The sequence below is a fragment of the Notamacropus eugenii genome, chromosome 6, assembly GCF_028372415.1.
Source record: "Notamacropus eugenii isolate mMacEug1 chromosome 6, mMacEug1.pri_v2, whole genome shotgun sequence".
Taxonomy (NCBI): domain Eukaryota; kingdom Metazoa; phylum Chordata; class Mammalia; order Diprotodontia; family Macropodidae; genus Notamacropus; species Notamacropus eugenii.
Genome location: NC_092877.1, coordinates 227,770,387 through 227,793,920, shown reverse-complemented (window position 1 = coordinate 227,793,920; position 23,534 = coordinate 227,770,387). Strand labels below are relative to the sequence as shown.

Sequence of the window (23,534 nt, the reverse complement as noted above, 5' to 3'; positions counted from 1 at the left end):
ACTTACTCAGAGTCACACAGCTAAGTAAGTATCTGAGGCCTCATTTGAACTCAGGTCCTCCTGACTCCATGATGGACTAGACCACCTCGCTACTTTGTTATCATTATTATTTACATGAGAAAATGATAGTAAATATGTTAATATCATCCACATTAACTTTTTATATGCCCTGGAAATATCTCAGAAGGGAATCGTGGCGTTCTCTATAAGCTTATTTGCAGAATTCAAGTTTATTGGATTAAAGGAATATATCTCTTAATTTTCTCTTATGGAAAAATGAGTGGGTTGAACTAGGTGACCTCCCTCTTCTCTTCCCACTTTAACCTATAATACCTATGATGTACATACATACTTTTAATTCACATTATTTCTCGCTCAAATATTGGAGCAAAGTAACGTACCTGCAGGAGTCATCTGCAAATGTAGTGAATCTGCTCTGACTTGGGCATGAATTAATAGTTTTTTGCAGTCCTCTGCTGCTACCTGGTGGCCACTTTAAAGTTTACAGAGGCCTCTCCTATTGTCCCTATCCAAGATGGTACACAGAGGAGTAAGGGGGTCTCTTTGGTAACGTGAATAATTTTCCCCTCTGTCAAATCCAGATTCCCACATATACCTGGCAAACCTATCATGACAGAATAAAGAACTCTCCTTGTCTTTATCTTTTTTGACTGGTCCAATAGAAGGTACTGCATTAGTTATCAAACAAGTATGGTTTTCCTAGAAAAACATGGTTACAAACCTTCCCAGCACATAATCGTGGACAGAGTGCTTCAGGTCTGACATATACCTATACACGCGCTTGTGCGTGCACACACACACACACACATATATATATGTATATACATATACATATACATGTTATATTCTTCTTGTGGGCTGAGCTGATTTGGAGAATAAAAATTTAGAGGAAAATTGCAACCACTTGAAAATATCAGAACTAGAAAGTAGAAGATGAACAGCTGAATTTGAGATGGAGGCACAATTATTTGCAAGAAGTAACAGTTATATTTGAATGAACAGATGCTAGAGAAAAAAAGGCACCCAGGCTAAGACTAAACAAAACCAGCTCTGTGTTATTTATCAAGCATCAGGTAAAGCACCAGTCTAAAATCAGACTTGGGATAGGGGAAAGGTACAAGTTTTTTTTTCCACTGTAAATAAGATACTAACAAATTTTACATCAATTTATATTAAGAAACAAAATAAATACTCATATCGATAAGCCTGAAATGTTAGTCAATTTGAAAAAGAGCCTTTCTGTATAGCTTTAACATAAATTATTTAACAGCTATACATTCCTTTGTCCTCTGAATTTATTCTGATTTCAGGTTATAAAGTATTCAGGCTCAAGGACAGTGAGTGTAGCGGTACATTCAGTCTTCTCAAAAACCCTGTAACTTTCTGCCTAAACAAAGTCTCTTTCAGCTGGCTTTTTCACTATCTAGTAAGAGGATGCCTGACCTCCTTGAGGCAAATTAACCTGATCCACGAGATTTTCAGAGACCCAGCCATTCAGAGAAAAACCAGACTGGTCACTCCTGTAAAATGACCAACTATCTGTAACAGTCAGTAAAGACCTGACAGCTGTGGTCTTTAAAAAAAAAAAACGACAGTGAGTTGACCTCTACCTTCTCCTTCGGCCACCTGTGGACAGGTTTAGAGGATGAGGACCTATTCTCCTGGTAACTAAGAACACCTGAAATTGACTTGATTTCTGGAAGCTCAGATTCAAGCACTGGTCCCTGGATGTGCTTCTAAGCAGAAGAGTTCTTTTATTTTGTGGTGGAGTGTGATGGGACTGTTTACGCATGTTTTGTTTGATGTATAACCTACATCAGATCTGCCATCTTGGGAATGGGAGAGGGAGAAAAATTTGGAACTCAAAATCTTTCAAAAAATGAATGTTGAAAATTGTTTTTACAATTGGAAAAAATAAAATACTAATGAATTTTTTTAAATAACGTTTTGTTTTCTATATGTGCCATTTGTACTTTTGTCTCCTGTGTTTCTTAAGCTATAAAATCTCAAGGTTGTTTTCCTCATTTTTATAAAGGCACCCCAGAGTTTAATAATTTTTTTTTGAAGAAGGACCAGACCTGTGATTTCAGTGATACAGAAGATGCTTTCTTCCAATTCAGATTGGTCCCTGCTCTGTAACTAACAGTCTGAGAGAGTTCCCTCAGGCTGTGAGGTTAAGTCACTTGCCTGGGGTTACACAGTCTGTAGCAGTCATAGGCAAGGCTTGAACCCTATACTGACTTCTAAGACCAGCTCCCTCCACCATGCCATGTTGACCCTTCAAGCATTAATCACAAATTATTAAATGAAGGAATTAGTCTGCATGACGTATCTTTGCCTGCTAGCTTCCTTCATGTCTCAGCTAATTAAGGCACTAGCCTTCCCTCTGAGATGATCCCAAATCTATCCTGCATAAATCTTGTTTGTACAGCATTGTTTGAATGTTGTCTCCCCCATCTGACCTGAGCTCCTAGAAAGCAGGGACTTTTGTCTTTTCTTTTCATACTGCTAACGATTAGCACAATGTCCGGTGCAGGGTGAACTGTTAGGTAGTGTTTGTTGACTTGATCAAATACAGCTACTTAGGTGAAGACAGTCTAGCAGGTTTCTAGTCTTTGTGAGATTCAGTTTCTGTTTTCTAAATAGGAAGGAAGTACAGAGGCAAGGAACTTTGTGTTATGGATTTTTTAAAAGAAACTTAATTCCTCTGTCTTCAGGGCTGGAATCATCAATCCCTAACAGATATTAAGTGTGTGACAATACAAATTATTACAGCCTTAAGACATGGCATTAATGACCATTCTATAGGAAAGCAGAACATCAAACTTGGATTTTTGATGTTTCTTAATTCGTTTTTTGACACACTGGCATAATATTGATACAAGAGAATTTGAGATTTAGCTTACGATTTCACCATGGTTCAGGCTGTATTAAAGGCATTTTAACTCTGCTGGAGTACAAGAGTAGGGATTTTTGTTATTCTCCATATCTCCTCCCCCTTACAAAGGGTTGTCATAAATTTGAGTAGTGGTGAATAAACAGAGTTGACAATGTTCTCTTTACTCTTAGCCTGTGTTAAGACATCAGCATGAAAACCACAGCAAATGGAGTCCTCGCCATTAGAAATAACCATGAACTAGAGAGAGTATTTTTCATTAACATGTGAAACTTGTCCTAGTACTGAACCTTAATTGGAGTCATGCTCTCAGAGGAAATGGAGCAACCTGTGGGTCACACCCCTAACATGAATGGCATTGATTATAGATGTCTGTATTAGTCTTTGTCATGCTGGATGGTAGGCAGAGTTTAGGGTTTCTTCTATGGGAACTATGAATGTGTCTGAAAAACTTAAGTTTCTAGGGATAATATATATATATATATATACAAACACCATCAATCAAGCACACCTCCCCCCATATATTGGTAGAGTCTCTATTCTGAAGTTAGAAAGCCCCATAGTTAGGAAGGCAAGATGAACAAGAACAAAAAAAAAAAGTTTCTGTTTACAAGTGAAGCAGTCTTAGAAGCCAACTTCAACCTGATTTAATCTTACCATTGTCTACAGAAATTCCAAGCACACTTGATATCTTTCTCACACTGAAAACAGAAAAAGTCACTTCGTTATTGGGCGCTTTTCCACATCTACAGAAATTGATTCATGGGTTTTATGTACTCATAGCAGTTTTAAGGATTAAAATACATTTTTTTTTTCTCCTGGCAGAAATGTCAGAATGTGGAAACATGATCAATTACATGCATTTTGTCAGGGAGGGAAGGAAAAGGCAGAGATCCCACCAGATGTTCTCTGCCTCTCCAATCAAAATTGGTCCTTAACAAAAAGTTTAAAAGTACAACACTGAATTCCTCTTTTGGAACACAAATCCAAGTCAACTGCTGGGACTAAAGATTTCAGACATGGATTTTAAAGACAAGAGAAGCTGATAAAGTCATTTTATGACTCTCTCTCTCTCTTTTGTTTTTAAACAGAGGGGGAGTATGGTGGAGAGGTGTTTGATTCCTGGTGATTAATTGCCATAACTGACCATGTTCCACATTGTGTCATTGCCACATGCTGATTTCATTACTGAAAAAAAAAGGGGGGAGGTGGTTGTGCCATGAGCTCTCTTTCTCTTTCTCTCTCTCTCTCTTCATCCCCATTTGCTTTGACCTGGAAAGAGAATTAATTTTGTGACGTGTGCTCTGGTGTGGCCTGGGGCTCTCCCCTCTGATGTGCAGGATGAGATGGTTGGCTGTTACGATGGCACGTCATGGAACTTACTGTGGTTAAATGTGAGAGAGTTATCCAGGCTGCTCAGCTGCTGCAATCTGGCATGCATCATTCCTGTTCTGTTACGGGAAACAGGCAATGTCTGAGACTTTCGATCATGAACTATGGGTCCCAACCCCTCCTGGTTCCTGCAGTATGGGTGAAATGGGACAGAAGCAAAAGTTAGACTTGTTACACCGCAGAGAGGGGAGGGAGCATTAGTGAAGCGGTTATGGCACAAACAGAGGCAGGCGAGGCATTTGTAAATGCAGCCTATCTGTTGTATTGTGGAAAGCAAAAACAAGAGGCAGCCACTTCACAAAATATCACAGCAAAATTTCTGACCCCCCTCAAAAAAAAGCATTAATGAAAGCCAAAGCTAATATCCTTTAAATAGTAGCCATAGCCTGTTAATATAAATTTCATTAAGTATTTTTTTAAAAGAGGGTCACAGCTAAATGTGATACCAGAGATTCACATTTTTGACAAGTACCCAAATAGCCCTAACTTCTTTGGCTTATCCAGGAAACTGAAGGACAAAACAAAGAAAGGAAGGAAAAGAAATAAAACTGGAAACTAGTATAATGTAAGAGACAGAAAGCAAACATGCAGTGAAAGGTGGATTAGATGAGGTCATCTTTACACCCATTTCTTACCCAGGCAGGAAGGGAGAAGAGCCATACACTTTGTTAAACTTGTCAGCAATCAAGTAAAGAAAAGAGAAAAGTGGTCTGTGTTAGCAATCAGAACAGACTACCTTCCTATAGTGTACCATCACCAGAGCTCATGAAAAAACGAAAATCAGTGCCGGAATTATAAACATCCCATTGCCAACCTTTTTTTTTCCTCACTGTGTTATTCTGTGTGGTATAACAGACCATGCATTTACATCTTCAGACAAAACATGCTACTGAGGGATTCCAATGTGACAAACTTAGGAAGGAAGCATAGTAGGAACAGTGGCTATCATACATGACCAAGACCTCGTTAAAGCACTTAAAGTCGAAATCCTGGTTCAGCATTTTTAACATGCAGAAGAAGCTGAACGGGATTTTACTATCAAGTGCAGCATAACATAACATTCCACACTGAACATAATTCAACAACATTATTTTACGATCCTCCCCTCTATCGTTCTCATTTTAATGCTGGTACATCAAGCACACGTACATATAGGCATATATCACTGGGTGCGTATTAAACTCTTGTCAGAAATGAGTTTTTTGCATTGTTTATAAAATGAATAACTTTCCACCCACTGAAGGAAGAAAAGGACTTTCACATTTCCCAATCCCAAGAATTTCTGTGCAGTTTCTAGGACCCACATCCTTTCCTGGTCACTATTTTAAACTTTCTGTCCTAACATGTAACACATTCATGAAAGACTGAAATATGAAGTAAGTCACAGGATCCAAGAATTAAATGGGGATGTTAGAGGCCATCAAGTCCAACAGTAGAGCAGCTAGGTGGTGTAATGGATAAAGTACCAGGTCTGGAGTCAGAAAGACCTGAGTCTCTCTGAAAAAATACCCAAAGAGAGACCCTTAGAGTTCTGTCACAACTGTGCTGTGATGTTATAAAATATACTAATCACTCATTTCCATAAGAAAAAATTCCAGAGACTTAAAAGATGGCAACGAAAAGCCAAGAGCATAAGAAACACCCAGTATATATTCAAATGCATTTTGCATTTAAAAATCTAGGTTAAATAACTACTGTGCTTTAAACACGATAACAGGTTAGAACAGTTTAAGCAGAATTAAACCTAACACACAATTACTATAAATCAACATCCTAGATTTTTTTGGAAAAAAAGATTATAGGAAAAAAAGTTATAGCTACATATTTCTATTCAAATTATATCCCTTTAAATTCATGCATGTTAACATAAAACACAAACCAGAGAAGCTTAAAAATATTCTGAAGAGAGACTAACATAAACCCAAGAAGACGATTTTTTCACATTCAAGTTGGATGTAGTATTAAGTATCACTTCCCCCTTTATATAGCTATTGGTGTATAGAAATCTATCTGTAATACCGTAAGAGAGAGGAGGGGAATCTCTCAGTGAGTCAATACATTTGGAAGTCTTTCTTTAAATCTTGAATATGAGTTTATATTCAAACTGTTCAAAAATATACAGAGTAAGTGAGAAGTGCGCAACAAAAGTGTCACCCCCCCCATGTCAAGGATGTCACCCGATAGAAACTGGAACAACTCAAAACACGGAAAAACTGAACACAGATAATTGAGCAAAATGGAAGAAGTACAAGAACAGATGTGGTTTGGGTGACTCTTTCCAAAGGAAGATATATATATATATATACATATTTTAGTATTTCTTTATTTTATTTTAATTAATTTGTTTTCAGTTTTGAAGATATATTTGCTATCAATGTATCAACCAAGTAAATTTTAGCTCTTTTTGAACACAGGACCAAACAGATACAGATTGAACAGGATGGCACTAACAATTTGAGTACAGACACATTCCAATATGAGAGTGTCTTAGCTAGTGTAATTTAATAACACATTAACATATTATAACTGGATGTCACCATAAAGTCATGAAACTTGCGGTAATATCATCTACCCAAGGCGTAATTTGGATTGCTGGCAATGATCTTGGTGCCCAACAGTGCTAGCTTCTCTAAACAAGAGTCTACTTATGCTAACCATGTGTGCATAAACACTGTCCCCACGGAATTAACTTGGAATTGTACTCTTGTTTTGCACAACATTGTTCACAAAACCAATTACTGACATTAGGAAAAGTATGGCTGTACTCAGGACAGTGTTTTGGTCAAATAAGGGTCCAGGAACAATTGTTTTTGGATTATTCCAAAGAAGGTGATACTTTCAATTTTACTTAAAGTCTCAAGAGGTAGATCCAAATACCTAGAGAATGATATGTGTTCAATAATCTGGGTGCACCAAAGAAAGGAGAGAAGTGATCAGAAATGTGTGTTTTTGTGGTTGAGAACAGGTACAGAGTTGACAGATTTTGAAACTAAACGGAATAGAAAGGAGTTTGGTGGGAGAAGGAGAGGGCAAAAGGGTGAGGAATGAGGAAAAAGGCAGGAAAGTAAAGACAGAAGCTTGGAAGTATTAGATATATGCAGATAGACCGATAAAAAGTTCTCCAGAAGACAGGAAGATTTGAGGCATTATCTATTAGGTAATAAGTAGCCTAAATGTAGGCGAAAGATCCTTATAAATTTTTGTAGAGACAAGTAAAATACCTGCCAACTCTCATCATAGTAAATTATGACACTTTCAATTGTCAAGCATCACAGAGTGACAATTTCCATATACTCAGATACACTTAACACAAATGAGAAAGGGAGTAGATGAGTGGGAGGGTGGACAAGAGAAGAAAACTGTCATTACCGAATAACATTACAAATTAAAATTCCACACAGTACCTTGCTATATATCTTTTTCCCATGTACTGGAACTGATGTAAGCACACTCTATAAAAGATAATTTGGAAAATTATTTTAAACACCTAATTACAATATTAACAATGATGAATGAATTCTACATGATTTTTTCCAATAACTTTATATTCTACTACTATCCTTTTGTCCCAGCTATCATAAGTCTTCTAAAGGGTCTAAACCTATTATCTCCCTACTTTTGACAAAAGGCTCATTTGGTTTGTGGCTACAATAGACTACTAGCAGGATAAAAATTAAAGATAACTGTGGTTCACATGTATACGGCAAATAAGTACTTTGTTCATCATCGTCCTATGAGGTATAATTATTGGGTATAATTATTCCCTTTTCCCAAATGAGAAAAATGAAGTCCAGAGAACTGAAAGCCTTGCTCATGGTCATGTAAGTCACATAGAACTATAGGGAAAGTGACTTAAGCACAGGCCGTAGAATGATCCTAAATCCAATGTACTTTCCACTAAACCAAATGTAAATTCTTGCCAGTCATAAGCAATATCTCATAGGAGTGTAGACATTTTCTGAAAATTGCTTGGCCTAGAACACCTTATTGAGTGTCTAAAGTTTCCTCACCTATTTCCTTGTCATAATATCTTATAAATTATATAGCATTTTATGGTTTACAAAGCTCTTTCCTTCCAATAACTCTATGGGGCAGGAGATGCAAGTATTACTTTACAGACAAAGAAGTTGAGTAAAAAAGAGCACAACTGACAATCACATAGGGAGAACGAACTCCTCTTTGGTTCAAATGTCTGCGTTGCCCTAGTTTTAAATAAGCTCAGGTGAAAATGGCGAGCAAAATATTTCTAAAGTATCAATTATTTATCTGATAGGAGAAATTTAAAAGGAATTATCCAATGGATTCCCACAGGCATTTTTCTGAATCTCAATTACGTGTCAATTGTATTATTAATCCAGCTGAGGGAGTGAATCAAATTTCTGCTTGTGATATTCACAGGGTACATTTAAATAGGAGGCACTACTTAAAAGTAAAGAGAAAATATGCTGGAAGAGGAGTTGGAAACAGCTTGGGAAGGCAAAATTAGATAAAATGAATAATTCATTTAAACACACAATTCTTTTTCTTAATATTGCATCCCCAAAAGTCAGTAATTTTTCTATCCTATATCCTCATTTGGTCCATCTAATTTTCATGAGACTCAACATACAAAAAACTAATAAGGTTATGTGATTTTTCCCAAAGTAATACAGTTATTTGAATTTGAACTCAGGTCCTCTGACTCAAAATATAGCCCTCTTTTAATTTGTCCATACTTTGTGGACTCCCTGTTTTTTCCTCTGCCTACTGGGTCAGAGATCACAGGGAGGGACCAAGGTCAGAGCAGTTACAGAATAATGATTGAGGATGTAGGCATGTGTCCAAGGATGAGTCAATACTTATACTTCAAAACAAAATATACCTTGTATATCTGTTTTCATCTCTGTTAGGATCAAGAGTTGACTACACTATGATCCCAATGGCTAATGGACACAGTTTTCTTTTTTTTTCATTATATTTATTATATTATATTAATTTATTTTCATTACATTTGAGTTCCAAGCTATTTCACTCCCTCCCTCCTAAACCTGGTACTAGAGGAGGCCAACAATACATAGTTACATATATCAATTCTTTCTCTGCAGGTGGAGAGCATCTTTCTTCATACGTCCTTGGTAGTTTATTTGAATATTCATGCAATTCAGAATAGCTTAGTATGGGCATGATTTTCAACCTCAGAGAAAAACTGAAACCACTCACTCGGATATTGTGAAAAAATCCATAAGTTCAGATGTTGAAGCCTTGTTCCAATATGTAAATAAAGCATCTAGAAAATGAAAATATTGTTAGTCAGAAAAAGCAATTTACTCATATGACCCTTTTCACTTCATTCTCAGCATCTAGAGTAACTCATCTATATAGCCATCTATATAAAGACCTTAGAGTGAAGGAATACTGGAGCATGGTTAGATGAGTTTCTTCATTCTACAGATAAAGAAAATTAAGCTTGAAGAGATTAATGGAATTGCATGTAACAAATATCTCAACTCATTATTTGTTTGGAAAATCTGTTGTTTAAAAGCTCTGGACTTTAGAGTGACCATAACATTTAAAACAATTGCTACATTTCCACCCAAACCCTGTTTTGATGCTTCTTGGCATGGAGGTGAAGCTGGATTCTTAAATCTTCTCAGATAGGTCCTACTCCAGTTAGAACGGACAGAAGATTTGTTCTACAGGGCCAATCCTAGCTAAGTTCAGGAATCCTTACAACCAGGTTGGCCAAAAGGGGATGATGCTTTCAGTTGCAACAATTCTTGAAGATTATTGAGTTTTAAGTGAAACTGAGTCAACTTAAGTAAAAATGAAAGTATGGCTCACTTCTTTGCAAAAAGGCATAAAGGGTTTGAGAAGTGTGCTGGAGAATACCAGGAAGGATGAAATCACAAATTATTTAAGTATTCAACATGTCACACCTAATTCTATGTATGCACATTATACACATATACAAACATTTTCTTGACTAACGATTCTCTTCTACAGTACTTTTTCTGCAAGGTTAAAAACAATTAATTGATAGCTGAGAAACTCCACTTAAAGTAACAAGGGACAAGACCTTTACTCATAAGAGAGCATTAGGAACTCGGCATGGCCTTCCCAAATGGAGTCTCTGTTAAATACCTGGAAGGGTACGTACAGCTACAGAAAGATTCACAGATCTCAAAGTCAGAGAGAACATTTTATGAGAACTGCAGATTTGGTCCATTTTTTCTGTGTGTTTAAGCAGGTCCAGTCACATAGACTGATCACCCAATGCATTACTTCTTTAGAGAGGCTTTGCATGACAAAGATGCAAACATCACACATTTTGTGGAATGTTTGCTGAAGTGATTATGAAATTAAAAATGGGTAATTTTTATTAGTTATATGGACTCATTTTTTTTCCTATGGAAGCATGTTTCAAAAATCAAATATAATAATCAAATGTAAAAGTAAAAATTCGATATAATATAATTTGATTTGCAAGTATTTTTTTCCATACACAGTTTGTTTGTTTATTTTTTCCTCCAAGGAAGCATCCAATGCAAAAATAGAGGTCAATCTCTTTAACGATTCCCTTGGTAGTCATATATAAGTAGCTCTTGACTTAGAACAATTTCAATTGACCACTTAACCAATGACAATTCTGCAAATGCACTAAAATCAGTCTGCCTCCAGATCTGCTGTGGGCAAGGCTTCTCCTTGGCTCCTGGACCCACAGCCTCATCCCCATCCCCTTTTCCCAGTCAGAACATGCATAAACTTAACCTGTTGGCACAAAGATTAAGGTGTTAGAAGGAAGGGAGAATGAATACACCCAACTAAGCTTGTGCATGAGGGGAAGAGATAGGAAATAGGAATGTCAGAGATGTCAGTAGTTGTCTGTCCATCTATCTAAAGAAAAATCTCATCATTCATCCTTTTCATGAAAACTTCCAATGAGGAAGAAATAAATAATAATGGTAGCCAACATTTACATAGCACCTACTATGTGCCAGACACTGTGTTAAGCGTTTTACAGTTATTATCTCACTTGATCCTTACATCAATCCCATGAGATAAGGGCTACTATTATCCCCATTTTAAGCTGAGGAAAATGAGGCAAATAAAGGTTAAGTGACTTGCCCAGGGTCACACAGGTAGTAAGTGTCTGAGGCAAGATTTGAACTCAGGAAAATGAGTCTTCTGAGTTCCAGGTCCAGCACTCTATCTACTGTGCCATCTAGCTGCCCCTCCAGTGTATGACACAGCCTCATCTTTTTCCACATCAGCTGTACTTAAACCCTGGAAGCCCTCTTTGATGCTTTCCTTTTCACAATACTCATTCAACAACACTATTAACTCCTACACATTTTTTACACTGACAAGCATTACGTTATCGTAGATAAAGGACTGAATTTGTAGTCAGAAAAAACCCAAATTCCAATCCTAATGAGAAAAATAAATATTTCTTTCTTATATTAAATAACCAACTACTGAGGAGATCCAGGGTTTTATCCTTTTTTCCTATTTCCCCATTCAAAGTCCAGTCTTTCAAGGAGATCATTGACCTTACCTCAAATTTACCTCACTTAGACCATCTTCTCTAGGTAGAGTTGTTGTCCACTCTATTAGCAAAAATCTTACAAAGAAAATCTAATCTGCTTTGAATCTGGTCCACTGTATTCTAGTGAGACAGACCTGAGTGATCAGAGTCATGGCCCCCAGCCTCTCATTAGAATAGGTCCACCTGTCATCACAATATTCATTCTCTCGTTAATTTCTCACCAAACAGAGCTGATTGCTGTCAGGAATACGCACCCTTCCAAGGGCATATAAGCGTTAAGAAGCTGCCATGATCCATCTTTGGTTCACTAAAGACAGCCAAAGCATTAATCCTTCTAATAATTACTCGTTGGCTGCAATTAACAAATGATTAATTACCCAGAAATTATGTCTCCTTGAACTTTTTATACGTTAAACTACCTTTCATTTCTGGACATGACTAATGTGGGGATTTGCTACATATTTGCTACAAATATTTGCTATTTGCTACAAGGATTTTTTCCCTGCTAGTAAAGTGGGGGATGGGGGAGTGGAAAGAAATGAAAGTTAATCCTTAATTGAAATAAATTTTAATTAAAAAAATCTGTTCCTACTTACTTACAAGTTGAGTAACAAAAAACACATTATTTAACTTGTAAAATGGAGATAACAGCATGTGTAGGAATACCTTAGCTGTTACAAAGATGAAAAGGCTGAATTATACTACAATATTGAATGAGATAATTCATGCTATGGGTTTTCCAAGCCTCTAAGTGCTTTATAAATTCCATTATTATTGTTGTTGTTTCCAAGATATCTCTCAAATATAAGCCACAACTTCCATTCAGTTCCCAATTATTTCTCACTTGAATTATTGCAATACCTTCTTAATCTGTATCTCCAGCTTCTAATCCATCATGTATCACCGCCATATTTATTTTAATACTATTGTCCAAAAACCTTTAATGGCTCCTCACTGTTTCTCAGATTGAGCCCAGATTCCTTAGACTGGTCTTCAAGTCTCTCTAGAACCTGCCTGTAACCATCTCTTCAACCTTATCTTACACCATTCCCTTACATAAAGGAGTACTTTAGCCAAACCGAGTAACTTGTCAGACTCCAGTCAAGTCCCACCATTTCTGATAATTTTCTGAACCTTTTTTTTCATACTACTCCTTTTTCTGGGAAGGCCCTTTCCTTCCATCTTAGTTGCTGAAATGTTCTCCTTTCAAGGCCCTGCTCAAATGTCTGGGAAGACCTTTCCCTCCATCTTTCCTGCTGAAATCCTATCCTTCTTCCAAGGACTTGATCAAATGACATATCTTCTAGACAGCCTTCTATGCATCATTAAATGGAAATTTATATCTTTCTCCTCTGTGTGCTGATGGCACTTCACTATCTGTATTAAGAATTGTATGTAAATGACTACATCTCTCCTCTCAGACTGTAAATCCCTTAGAAGCAGGGAGACCCTGTTATTCATCTTTGTTTTCTACCTTAGTGCCTTAAACACAGAGCTTTTAAAAATATATATATTTCCTATATTGAATTTAACACCAATTCAAAACTCTGAGTCTGGCCACATGTAAGCTAGCCATTTGTAGCTTTTTACAATGAGAAAAAGTAAAGTGATGGGGGATTATGGAATGGAAAATTCAGCAAGCATAAACTTTCATTCAGGATTTTAAAAGTAGACATACATTGCATTAACAGTAGACTGTCACTGCTAATACCAACCACTGAGATGACAGTTTCAGAATATGAATAAGCTTTCTGCTTTGAATGGAGGGGAATTTAAATAGTACCTACTATATGCCAAGCACAGTGATAAGCACTTTACAAATATCTCATTTAGATGATGCTTTGAAAGCATTAGGATAATTAAAACTTGATCTCATGTTTATGTTTGCTACAGGGAAATTTGCAATACAAAAAAAAATTTTCACAAACGCATTGAGGGGCCCTAAGTCTCCCTAATAATCTTCTCAAACAGGCCCTTCTGAATTCCAGGACCCTGATGGAGATTGCTTTATCTGCTGATTCACTGAACTGAAAACATAGCAGAAATTCTGAAGTATATGGTAAGAACTTTATACTAAACACTCTGATATGAAATAGAAATTTAAACCATGTAGGAAGTAATGTAATACAACAACACCCAAAAAAAGCCCTGAAGACAGGAATCTGGAGATCTGGGTGTACACCTCAGCACTATCATACTGCCTCGCCCCTCCAAGACTCGGTTTTCTCATTTGAGAGTAAGCAAGAGGAAAAAAGAAACCTATAAAATGCTTTCCTGTTCTAAGATCTTATGACTCTTTTCCCTGAGTACTCAATGTATAATCATTTCCCTTCCTTATTTTAATGCCCTGGGTCTCCATTTCATCTGTGGATATTTGAATAAATAATTTTTGAGGTGTCTTAGAGCCCTAAGTGACCTCTTTGTCTAACTGGTACACATTTTAGAAAGCTTATGTTCAATACCCATTGGTGTGTATACAGCATGGACCAGGTGGGCCATCACACTCTAGGACAGCATTCTCTTTGGCTTTTACCATGAGAGGAAGGGCCAATGGGAATGTTCCCCCAAAGTGTGTGGCACACCTAGCTTTCTCTAGATGCTTTATACTATAGATGCGTATCTTTTACAGTTGACTACAGCACTTGTGATTATGTATTTCAAAACTTGAGGATCAAGACCATACCCTCTTCATCCCCTGCCCCCCGCACCCCCAGCTATCGTCACTGGATGGTGAGGGGGATAGCATCAGATCAGATTTACATCATCTTAATTTACTGCACATTTCCAAAGAATTACTTAGAAGGATTGCCTGTAAATGAAGACATTGTTTCAAGCTGACCTGATTCACATTCTCTGCTCTATTAATTAACAGATACAGGCCTGGAAATTACAATTTAAGTACAGATAAAAGTACCACCATTACTATAAGTACCAGTACTGATATAAGTCACTACTGTAAGTAATATTTCATTTTAGACAAAAAAGGGTAATTGATATTCTCCCTATTGGAAAAGGTAAATCCTATCTTTTAGGATTTAAAAAAAAAAAAAAAGCTATTAATTAAATTTCTGGTTGAGATGATCTACAGGAAATTGAATTCTTCTGTAGCTTCTAATTTATTTCCACTTGAAAAAACAAAGAAAAGAAAAAGAAGTAACACAAATTACACAAGAAGGAAAGATGACTTCAATTGAAAATTCTCATTTATTTCAACATATTTCTCATTTTTTTCCCTCATTTTCTCATCCTATAAAATGAATGAACTAAAATGGAATCTGTTGTTTACCTACCATCAGACATGCTCTTTAAGATGTATAGGAAGCACATGAGAAGACTCTTAATCTCTGACTGGTCAAGTTTGTCACAGCGGACTACCGAGCTCCCTAAGGTACCACTCTGCTGGTGCTGAAAAAAAAATAGGGAATGGTTTTATTAATTTCAAGGGAAAAATAGTATGTCAATTCCATTTTTTTTAATGACCTTGAAAAAGAAAGGTTCTCAAAACTGAGGGAGTTACTGAACCTGGGATACTCCAGGTATAAGTAATGCCTCACTACAATATTTCTGGTACAGGCACACCTTTCCCACCTCTGCCCCCACCACAAACAAGGGCTGTTCCAAAGTAGCCACAGCCATTATTTCTCCATGGATTTCTAAAGGGAGGGAAAAAACAGGCACACCCAAGCCTCAGGGTTCAATGTTGCCACAGCCTATTGATGTAGACCTTTAAAAATAATGAAATATCATGCAAAAGAGGGTGTCCCATGAGCAATATGCTGAAGAGATGATGGAGAAACAATATTGAAAAACTAAAAACTACTCTAAGGAAGACACTCATGGGAGACAGCAAAAATAAAGAAAACAAACCAAACCAATGGTGTTGCTCGTGTCTTAGCAGGCAGATGTCTCTGCAAGCAAGTCACTGCAAGTCGGGAGTTATCAATGGAGGGTTCTCACAGCAGAAAAGAGCCTGCAGGTACCTAGTAGATAGATAGCTAAGCCAAGCAACACCAGATACAGCCTAAACTGATGAGGCCCTTCCATCATCAGCTTATCTGAACACTGCAAATGTCCAAACACGATTTGTCAGAAAGCTAACTAGTAGTGACTAGCTAGTTCAGTTTTGCCACAGAGCAGCAGTAAATAAAGAACATGCATTTAAAAAGACGTAAGAATATTTAGTCCATGTTTTAAAAACAAATTAAGCAAATACCTATAAGGTATTTCAGTAGAAAATCAATTTTTCCTCTCCCAAAAACATCAGTTCAAAAAAAGAGCATGTTTTATTTATTCAGTGTTAGAGATAAGTTGCATTTTAGATCATATTTTCGATTTGTAGCTAATACTATTCTTACTAAGACTTTGAAAGATCTGTGATTCCATCAACGTGGACACTCTCTTTGCTCAAGCAGACTGCAGCCCATCAGTCGCTGGTTTCATGAATTACTGTGGACCCAAATATTCATCCCCCGGCAGCCAACTTTCCAATATGCAAAGGATCCTGGGTCACCCCCATGCCACAGTGAAGCAAAGGAAAAGGGCTGCAATGAAGTTCATGTCTCATGCCCTTCACATAATTTAGATTGAGAAGCAGTAAGGTGGGCACAGTAGAGAGAGTGCTGCACTTGGGAGTCAGGAATACTTGATTTAAAATCCTACGTTAGACAATTACTTGATGTTTTAACCATGGCAAGTCATTTTACTTTTCCAAGTCCTGGTTTCCTCATCTGTGAAATGATCGATAAAAATGATGGATAAAATGGTGGATGGAATGGTGGGTAGGATGGTAATAATGATATTCTCACTCCCTTCACAGGGCTGTTATGAGGATCCAATGTGGTAATTTGGTAAAGCAATTTGCATTTACATTATTATTAAAGTACTATAATTAAATATATTATTTCTTATAAGTAAGAAATAATATGTAATTCCACTGATTTATAAGTATATTATATTAAATATCAATGTATTAATTAATAAGTTGATATTACTTAAATTACTGATATTAATTGAAATTGTTGTGAATTAAATTATATTAAAACTGATATTAATAAAATTATTATTGAAATATTAAATTACATTAAATTGGTACATAAGTGCAAGCTATTATTATTATAATGATTTTATTTTTCCAGGAAGAAAAAACCTGGTGCAAGTTTGTGGCAAAAATGTCCTGCTAGCGTTATCACTCCAAACATCAGCCTCACACTTGGACAGCTACAAAACCAAGTACTTCTTGCAAAGGCAACGGAAGTGCGGCATGCAAGGGGTCCTCTGGCAAAAGCGGGACTGTCAGGAGGGAAAAGTCCATGGTGACCCGATTTCTCTTGTCTGACTGGCAGCTCTCTTCCTCCTCTCCAGGGCTGCGCGTGACATAAGCGGAATGCCTTCTGAGAAGCTTCTCCCTCTATCACACGAAGGCATGTTAGGTTCAAGGGGAAAGGTTAAACACATGTCATGAGATTCTATCACCAAGAGGCCTCCACCTCTACAAGATGGCATTCTCCTAAGTCTAAGAAGAGTCAGCTACTGAAACATAAAGTGAGATTACAAATGTTACTTGCTGAGGAAGGAGGGCATTTTTCAAGTCCTGGAGAAATAGTGACTCTCTATGGAATGAATAGAGCTGAAATGGTATTAGAAGATATGCTTATGACTTGGGGATTAAAAAAAAATAAGAATGATAAAATTTTCCAATATTCGCACTGCAGTGCTGATAACAAGACTGACCACATTTGTTTTGAGGTGCCATTCAACATTTTTTAGGCTTTTCTACAGAGCATCAAAAAGTCTAAGCCTTGGTTATTTCCGGAAAAGAGGACTGAAATGGAAGCTAGGAAGAAGACCATTTTAACTAGGTTCTGCCCTTGAATCATTCCCTATAAAGTGGGAGAAGTCAATTCTCCTCTCTGGATTTAATTAGGCAGCTAAGTAGTACAGAGGCTAGTGTTTTGGACTGGGAGTCAGGGAGATGTGAGTTCATATGCTGTTTTGGACACTCATTAGCTGTGTGACCCTGGGCAAGTCTTTTAACTTCTCAAGCCTCAGTTTCATCATCTGTAAAATGGAAATAATAATAGCCCCTATTTCACAGAGTTGTTCTGAAGTTTACATGAAATGACATATATAATGTGTATATATAAGCATATATGTACATATGTTGTATATATATGTGTGTGTGTGTGTGTGTGTGTGTGTATCTTTCCAAAAGATACATTTTTGTTCTCATTATTATTAATTCTGGGTTCTTTGGGGATAACTAAGGCAACAGCTATGGTGTTTTCTCCATTCTTTGTAGAAAATCATACGAACTCCTTATGGTATCATGATTACAAGGGGAGCTTTCTCTTTTCTACCATCTTTCTTCCTTTCAGTAGGATGCCTGCTATTCCTTGTTTCATTCAAAGCTCAGCTTAAGTACCGTCTTCTGTATGAAGCCTCTCCTGATCCCATTAGTTGCTATAGATTTTTCCCTCAAATTATCTCATATCTATTTTACATATATATATAAATATATGTATGTATCCCCAACACCTGACGCATTGCCTTTCACAGTTGTAGGCATTTAATAAATGTTTCTGGACTGATTATTATTCTTACTGCTTATATAATGCATTTTCACAATTATTATAAAACATAATAATCAATTTCTAGAATACAGCAGGTAACCACCAGGCAATAAATACCCCCCTGGTGGTTGGTTACCTTAGTGATGTATCTGTCATCAAAGAGAAGCTGAGAGAGTGGGCAGAATTAGTAACTTGATCCAGGTAAAAAATGTGATTAGTCACTGGACTCAGTGACTGCAAGTGAGCTAAGAATTGTAGCTATTCAAAGGGAGATATGAGGCGGGCCCCAGAGAGGGCATGAACTTTGAAAAAGGAGGACGAGATAAAGGGTCTAATGTGGGCCTTTGTAGGTGGCTGACAGGAGGTAAACAGGCTCCAGACGTGACCGTGTGCAGGTGATCTGTAGGCATAGATATAGAATACTGCACAGAATCAACTTCAACCTGACAGATCAGCTGTTTAGTGAATATTTTTCAAGGATAATGGAACAAGACAGAGAATAGTCTGGGAGAAGGGGTAGTGGGGCTTCCGGAGATAAAGAAACCTTAAGAAAATAACAAAGGACAACCAGAAACTCAGGAGAGGAATTTGGGAGGCCTGACTGCGCTCAAAAAGCATTCATTAGAGGCTTACTATGTGTGAAGCTCTATGGAGACAAAGGAGAAAAAACTGACAGTGTCTGCATTAAAGGAACTAGTAATCTAATGGAGGGAGAGGGCGATGTAGACAGCGAAGAATGATGGCAGGTAAGTTTCTATAAAGGCAAAGGAAAGCTCTAGACAAAGCCATGAGAGGAGAGAAGTCACTGTCAGCGGAAAGGAAGAAGTCTGAAAATCAGGAAAGCCTTCATGAAAAGAAGTGACAGCTGAGCTAGGCCTCAAGAGAAAATGGAAGATTTTAAAAAGCAGAAATTGAAAGAGTATATGGAAATATTACAGGGTGACCTGAATGAAAGAATGGAGGAGGCAAATGACAGGATAAGATTAGGAAATCTTTGCCCAATTTGACTGCTCTTGACAGATTTTTAAGGAAACTAGAAGAGAAGAAGGGTAGCAAAACCTGAAATACCAGGGTAAGAAGTCTGTCCTAGAACTCAGGAGTTCTGAGTGGGCTAAGGCGATCAGATGAGAAAGAGGGGGCCACCAGGATGCTTAAAAAGGGACAAAGCAGCCCAGGGCAGAGATGCAGCAGGTCAAAGTTCCCAGGCCCATTTCCTTTTGGTAAATGGCTAGGCTTTATTGAGGCAAATGTTCATGACCTTGAATTAAATCCAATCACATGATGAAGAACTATAAGAGACATGAAAAAACAAACTACCTTGTCGAGCGAGTTGGTCTTCTCAATGTTCCTTTCTGGAAGACTGTTCACAGAATCGGTGCTGACGAGAGAGCCTCTTGAATCAGCATTTCGCACACTATTGATATTTGGTGTTGATGTGGTATAGGGTGATGCTAAAAAAATTTTTTGTAAAGAAAAAATAGGGAATAAATGTTAAATATATAGCTACATACTGCAATTTTTAAAAACTCTGCTATTATTTCCATTAGGAAGTTGGCTCGTGCATTTTATTCAACTACTCAACCTTCTAAAATTCAGGCAATCAGTATCAGCTTGGGGATTAAAAAGCGTGCACGCATGGAAAGTATGACTTCATATACACAGTAACCTTGATCCCAAACACCCCAAAGAGGCTGCACTACTCTAGACATTCAGCACTCCTCAAGTGGAACTAATTGGTTTTCTTTTTGCTCTGTTTTTGTTTTTCCCCAAAGAAGATAAAATGTACCTTTACCCGTAGCAACCACAATAAAAAAAACAAATAAGTCTCCATGTTGTCATATTACACAACAGTCAAAAGAATTAAGAACCCATGAAAGTCTTAGGAACTGCACTACAGGACTGATTTACAATGGCAGGGACCTTAGAGATCGCTTTGTCCTAAAATCAAAGTTAGATGAGACCTTGGTGACCATCTGGCCCGGTCCAGACATCTATTGAAATTCCTTCCTCAAAATCTTCAAATAGTCATCAAAAAAATTATCAATTTTTTGAGTAATGAGAGGGAACCCACAACTTCCTGATGCAACACATTCTACTTTTGGATGGTTTCTAATTGTTAGGAAGTTTTTTATGTTAAGCCTAATTCTGTCCTAACAATTTTCACCCACTATTCCCATTTCTGAATCATGTGGCCAAGCAGAACGATACCAAAACAATGAAAATAAGCAGCATTTTATGGCACTTTAAGATTTCCAATGGGTAGACAGGTGGTACCATGATGCATAGAGTGGACCTGGGAAGACTCATCATGCCGAGTTCAGGTCTGTCCTCAGACACTTATTAGCTGTATGGTGCTGGGCTGATCACTTAACCCTGTTTGCCCCAGTTTCCTCATCTCTAAAATGAGCTGGAGAAGGAATGGCAAACCACTCCAGTATCTTTGCCAAGGAAACCCCAAATGGGGTCATGGAGAGTCGAACATGATTGATGATCAAACAACGAGGCTTGCAAAATGCTTTCCGTACGCAATCTCATTTGGTCCTCGTAACAGCATTATTAGGCAAATAAATGCTCCAATTATCCCCATTTTACATATAAGGAAACTGAGGCAGACAGTGGCTAAGAAATTTGCCCACCTACAGCTTGTAAGTGTCTGAGGCAGAATTTAAACTCTTCCTTCTGACTTCAAATCCAACACTCCATTCACTGAGCTGTTCATAGAGTTCAGTTCATAAACAGTTCATAAAAACAACATGAACTGTTCATAAACTGAACAACCAGCTTTCCACATGATAGCCCTTAAAATACTGGAAGCCCAGAAACTCCCTTATTTTACCAATGAGGATGCTAAGCTCCTGGAAGGAGGATGACTTGCAAAAGATCACATAAGTAACAGGCTAGGTCCTGGTTCCAAATCTAATATTCTTCTGTTAGTGACATCATGCTGCTTGGAGCACGAAATTATGGGACTGTTGTGAAAAAAATATGCCTCTGGAGGCATAATTAGTATTTCCACTTCTCTTTGATGGTCATAAGGAGTTAGGGTCACTGCCTGATGCAAAGCAGTATTTCCACCATCCAAAGGTCACTAAAACCACAGATTAACATGCCATAAGCTTATATGATTGTACTTTAACAATTATGCCTGCAATAAACCAGAAATGACTGACATTTGGTTTTGCAGATGGCATCCAATGCTTTTTTGGCACTGCAGTCTTGCAAATGTAGGCAGCAGCCTTAGGTACACATTATTAATTTGAAGCCACAGTAACTGGGATTAGGTTACTGACTACCTGGGAAGGGACCGACCATTTGGAATTCAATAGGTCTAACAGCTGTTCATGGGACTGAAGCACTCTCACCTACCTGCATTCTGGCTTTTTGCAACGGAAGTGGGAAGGGGTAGAATCAGCTCTGGATTCAGGCCCAACTTTCTACCAACTCACATATTTGTGGCATTTCTTAATTAATTGGTTTATGACAAAACAATGAACATGTTAAAAGTAACTCCTAGCAAAGTCTTATGCCTCAGTGAAGAGGCAGTGTCACAAACCTTTCCCAGGGCCTTCCCTCGGTTGATTATCTCCAATTTATCCCATGCATGCTTGTTTGTATAATTGTTGGCAGGATATCTCCCATTAGACTCTTTGGAAGACTATCTTTTACCTGTCTCTGTATCCCCAGCATTTAGTACAGTGACTGGCACCATAGGAGGTGCCTCATAAATGTTCAGGCACCAGCATTTAATTTGAGCTACCCCTGAGACTTAAGTACAGTGCTGAATGGTAGCGCCCAGTGTTTCCGGATATTGTTTAGAAATTTCAGGAGTGGGGAACCAGGGGCCTCAAGGCCACATGGTCTAGGAACTCAAGTCCAGCCCTTTGACTGAATCCAAACCTCACAGAACAAATCCCCTTAATAAAAGAATTTGTTCTATAAAACTTGGATTCTGTCAAAAGGCTGCACCTGAGGACCTAGAAGGTCACATGTGGCCTCACGCCTGCAGATTCCTCATCCTTGATAGGTAACATCAGCTTACACATAAATGCTGCAAATGCTTTTTGTAGTGTAGTAACCCTGGGGAATTAGAACCAAAGTGATGAAAATCCCCTTCCCGATGCCAATCCCTCGTCATCACTTTTTGTAGATGAGAAAAATGAACTTGTCCAAGGGCAAATAGCTAGGAAGTATCTGAAGTGGCACTGGAACCTAGGTCAGTTGATTCCAAGGGCAAAGCTCTTTCCATCATACCAAGTCTTCTCCCATGCTTAATAAATAGCAGCCAACCTTATTCACAACACTGTAAGTTAGACACTAGGAGGTGTGAGGTAACTAGGTAGAGCAATGGACAGGGCACTGGACTTGGAGACCCGAGTTCAAATACTGTCTCAGACAATTACTTACTAGCTTGGAAAAACCATTTCATTTATCTGAATCACAGCATCCTCATCATGTAAAATGAGGGAGCTGGACTTGACTAAGGGCACTTCCAGCTCTAAATTTACTACCTTACGATTACTACAGATGAAGAAATTAAGGCTTAGAGATTCAAATCCATGCTTCTCCCAGTTCCAAGTCCAGAACTCTTTCTACCATATCAGGAATGAGAACAGAGAGAAAAAGGCAAATTTGAAAATAGAAACAAAGACTGAAAGTGTAAAAAAAAATCCAAGAACAGGAGGCTTATTTTCCTCATCCTGCGCCACACAGACAGCATGTTAGAACAGTGTATGCTGGAGGCCATGGCAGAGAAAGGTGAAGGGAGGACATAACTCTCAGCTGTTTTATACTCGTGGACAGATGGACTCCAGAACAAGAGATAATCCCAGGGTCTTTCTGACCTCCTTGTGACTTAGCTCTGCTGTGCTAGATAGGATTTAGGTGGGGAAAAAAGAAAATAAAACTTTCAATCTCATTTTAAGGCTCAGGAACTGCAAGTAAAATGGCTCCTAAAATCTCAGAATTCCAGGCCAGATTCCAGAACTAACATCCTCGTCTCAAGGAAACAGATGGTGATATAATGACTCAAAAGCAACTAACATACGTAGCAGAATTACATTCATGTTTTCAACAGTCGGACTCTACAGATGACTAAAAAATCTTTGATAAACAGCATGCGAATGAAATAAAG

At 37.8% G+C, this 23,534-nt stretch overlaps 1 protein-coding gene across 14 annotated transcripts in view; it reads right to left on the bottom strand.

The window, feature by feature from the left end:
• The window catches only part of DOCK9 (dedicator of cytokinesis 9), a 352,890-nt gene that overhangs the window by 58,046 nt on the left and 271,310 nt on the right, over positions 1–23,534 (bottom strand). For 8 of the 14 annotated variants that reach the window (XM_072622068.1, XM_072622059.1, XM_072622061.1 and 5 more), the window contains exons 34-38: positions 19,721–19,854; positions 15,125–15,239; positions 9,509–9,575; positions 7,714–7,761; positions 4,301–4,437 (exon numbers count right to left, since the gene is read on the bottom strand). In XM_072622068.1, coding sequence (XP_072478169.1) covers positions 4,301–4,437; positions 7,714–7,761; positions 9,509–9,575; positions 15,125–15,239; positions 19,721–19,854 — 501 coding nt within the window. Of the gene's footprint in view, positions 1–3,574; positions 3,619–4,300; positions 4,438–7,713; positions 7,762–9,508; positions 9,576–15,124; positions 15,240–19,720; positions 19,855–23,534 lie in introns of all 14 variants that reach the window. The other 6 variants (XM_072622057.1, XM_072622065.1, XM_072622060.1 and 3 more) reach the window with 2 other exon arrangements.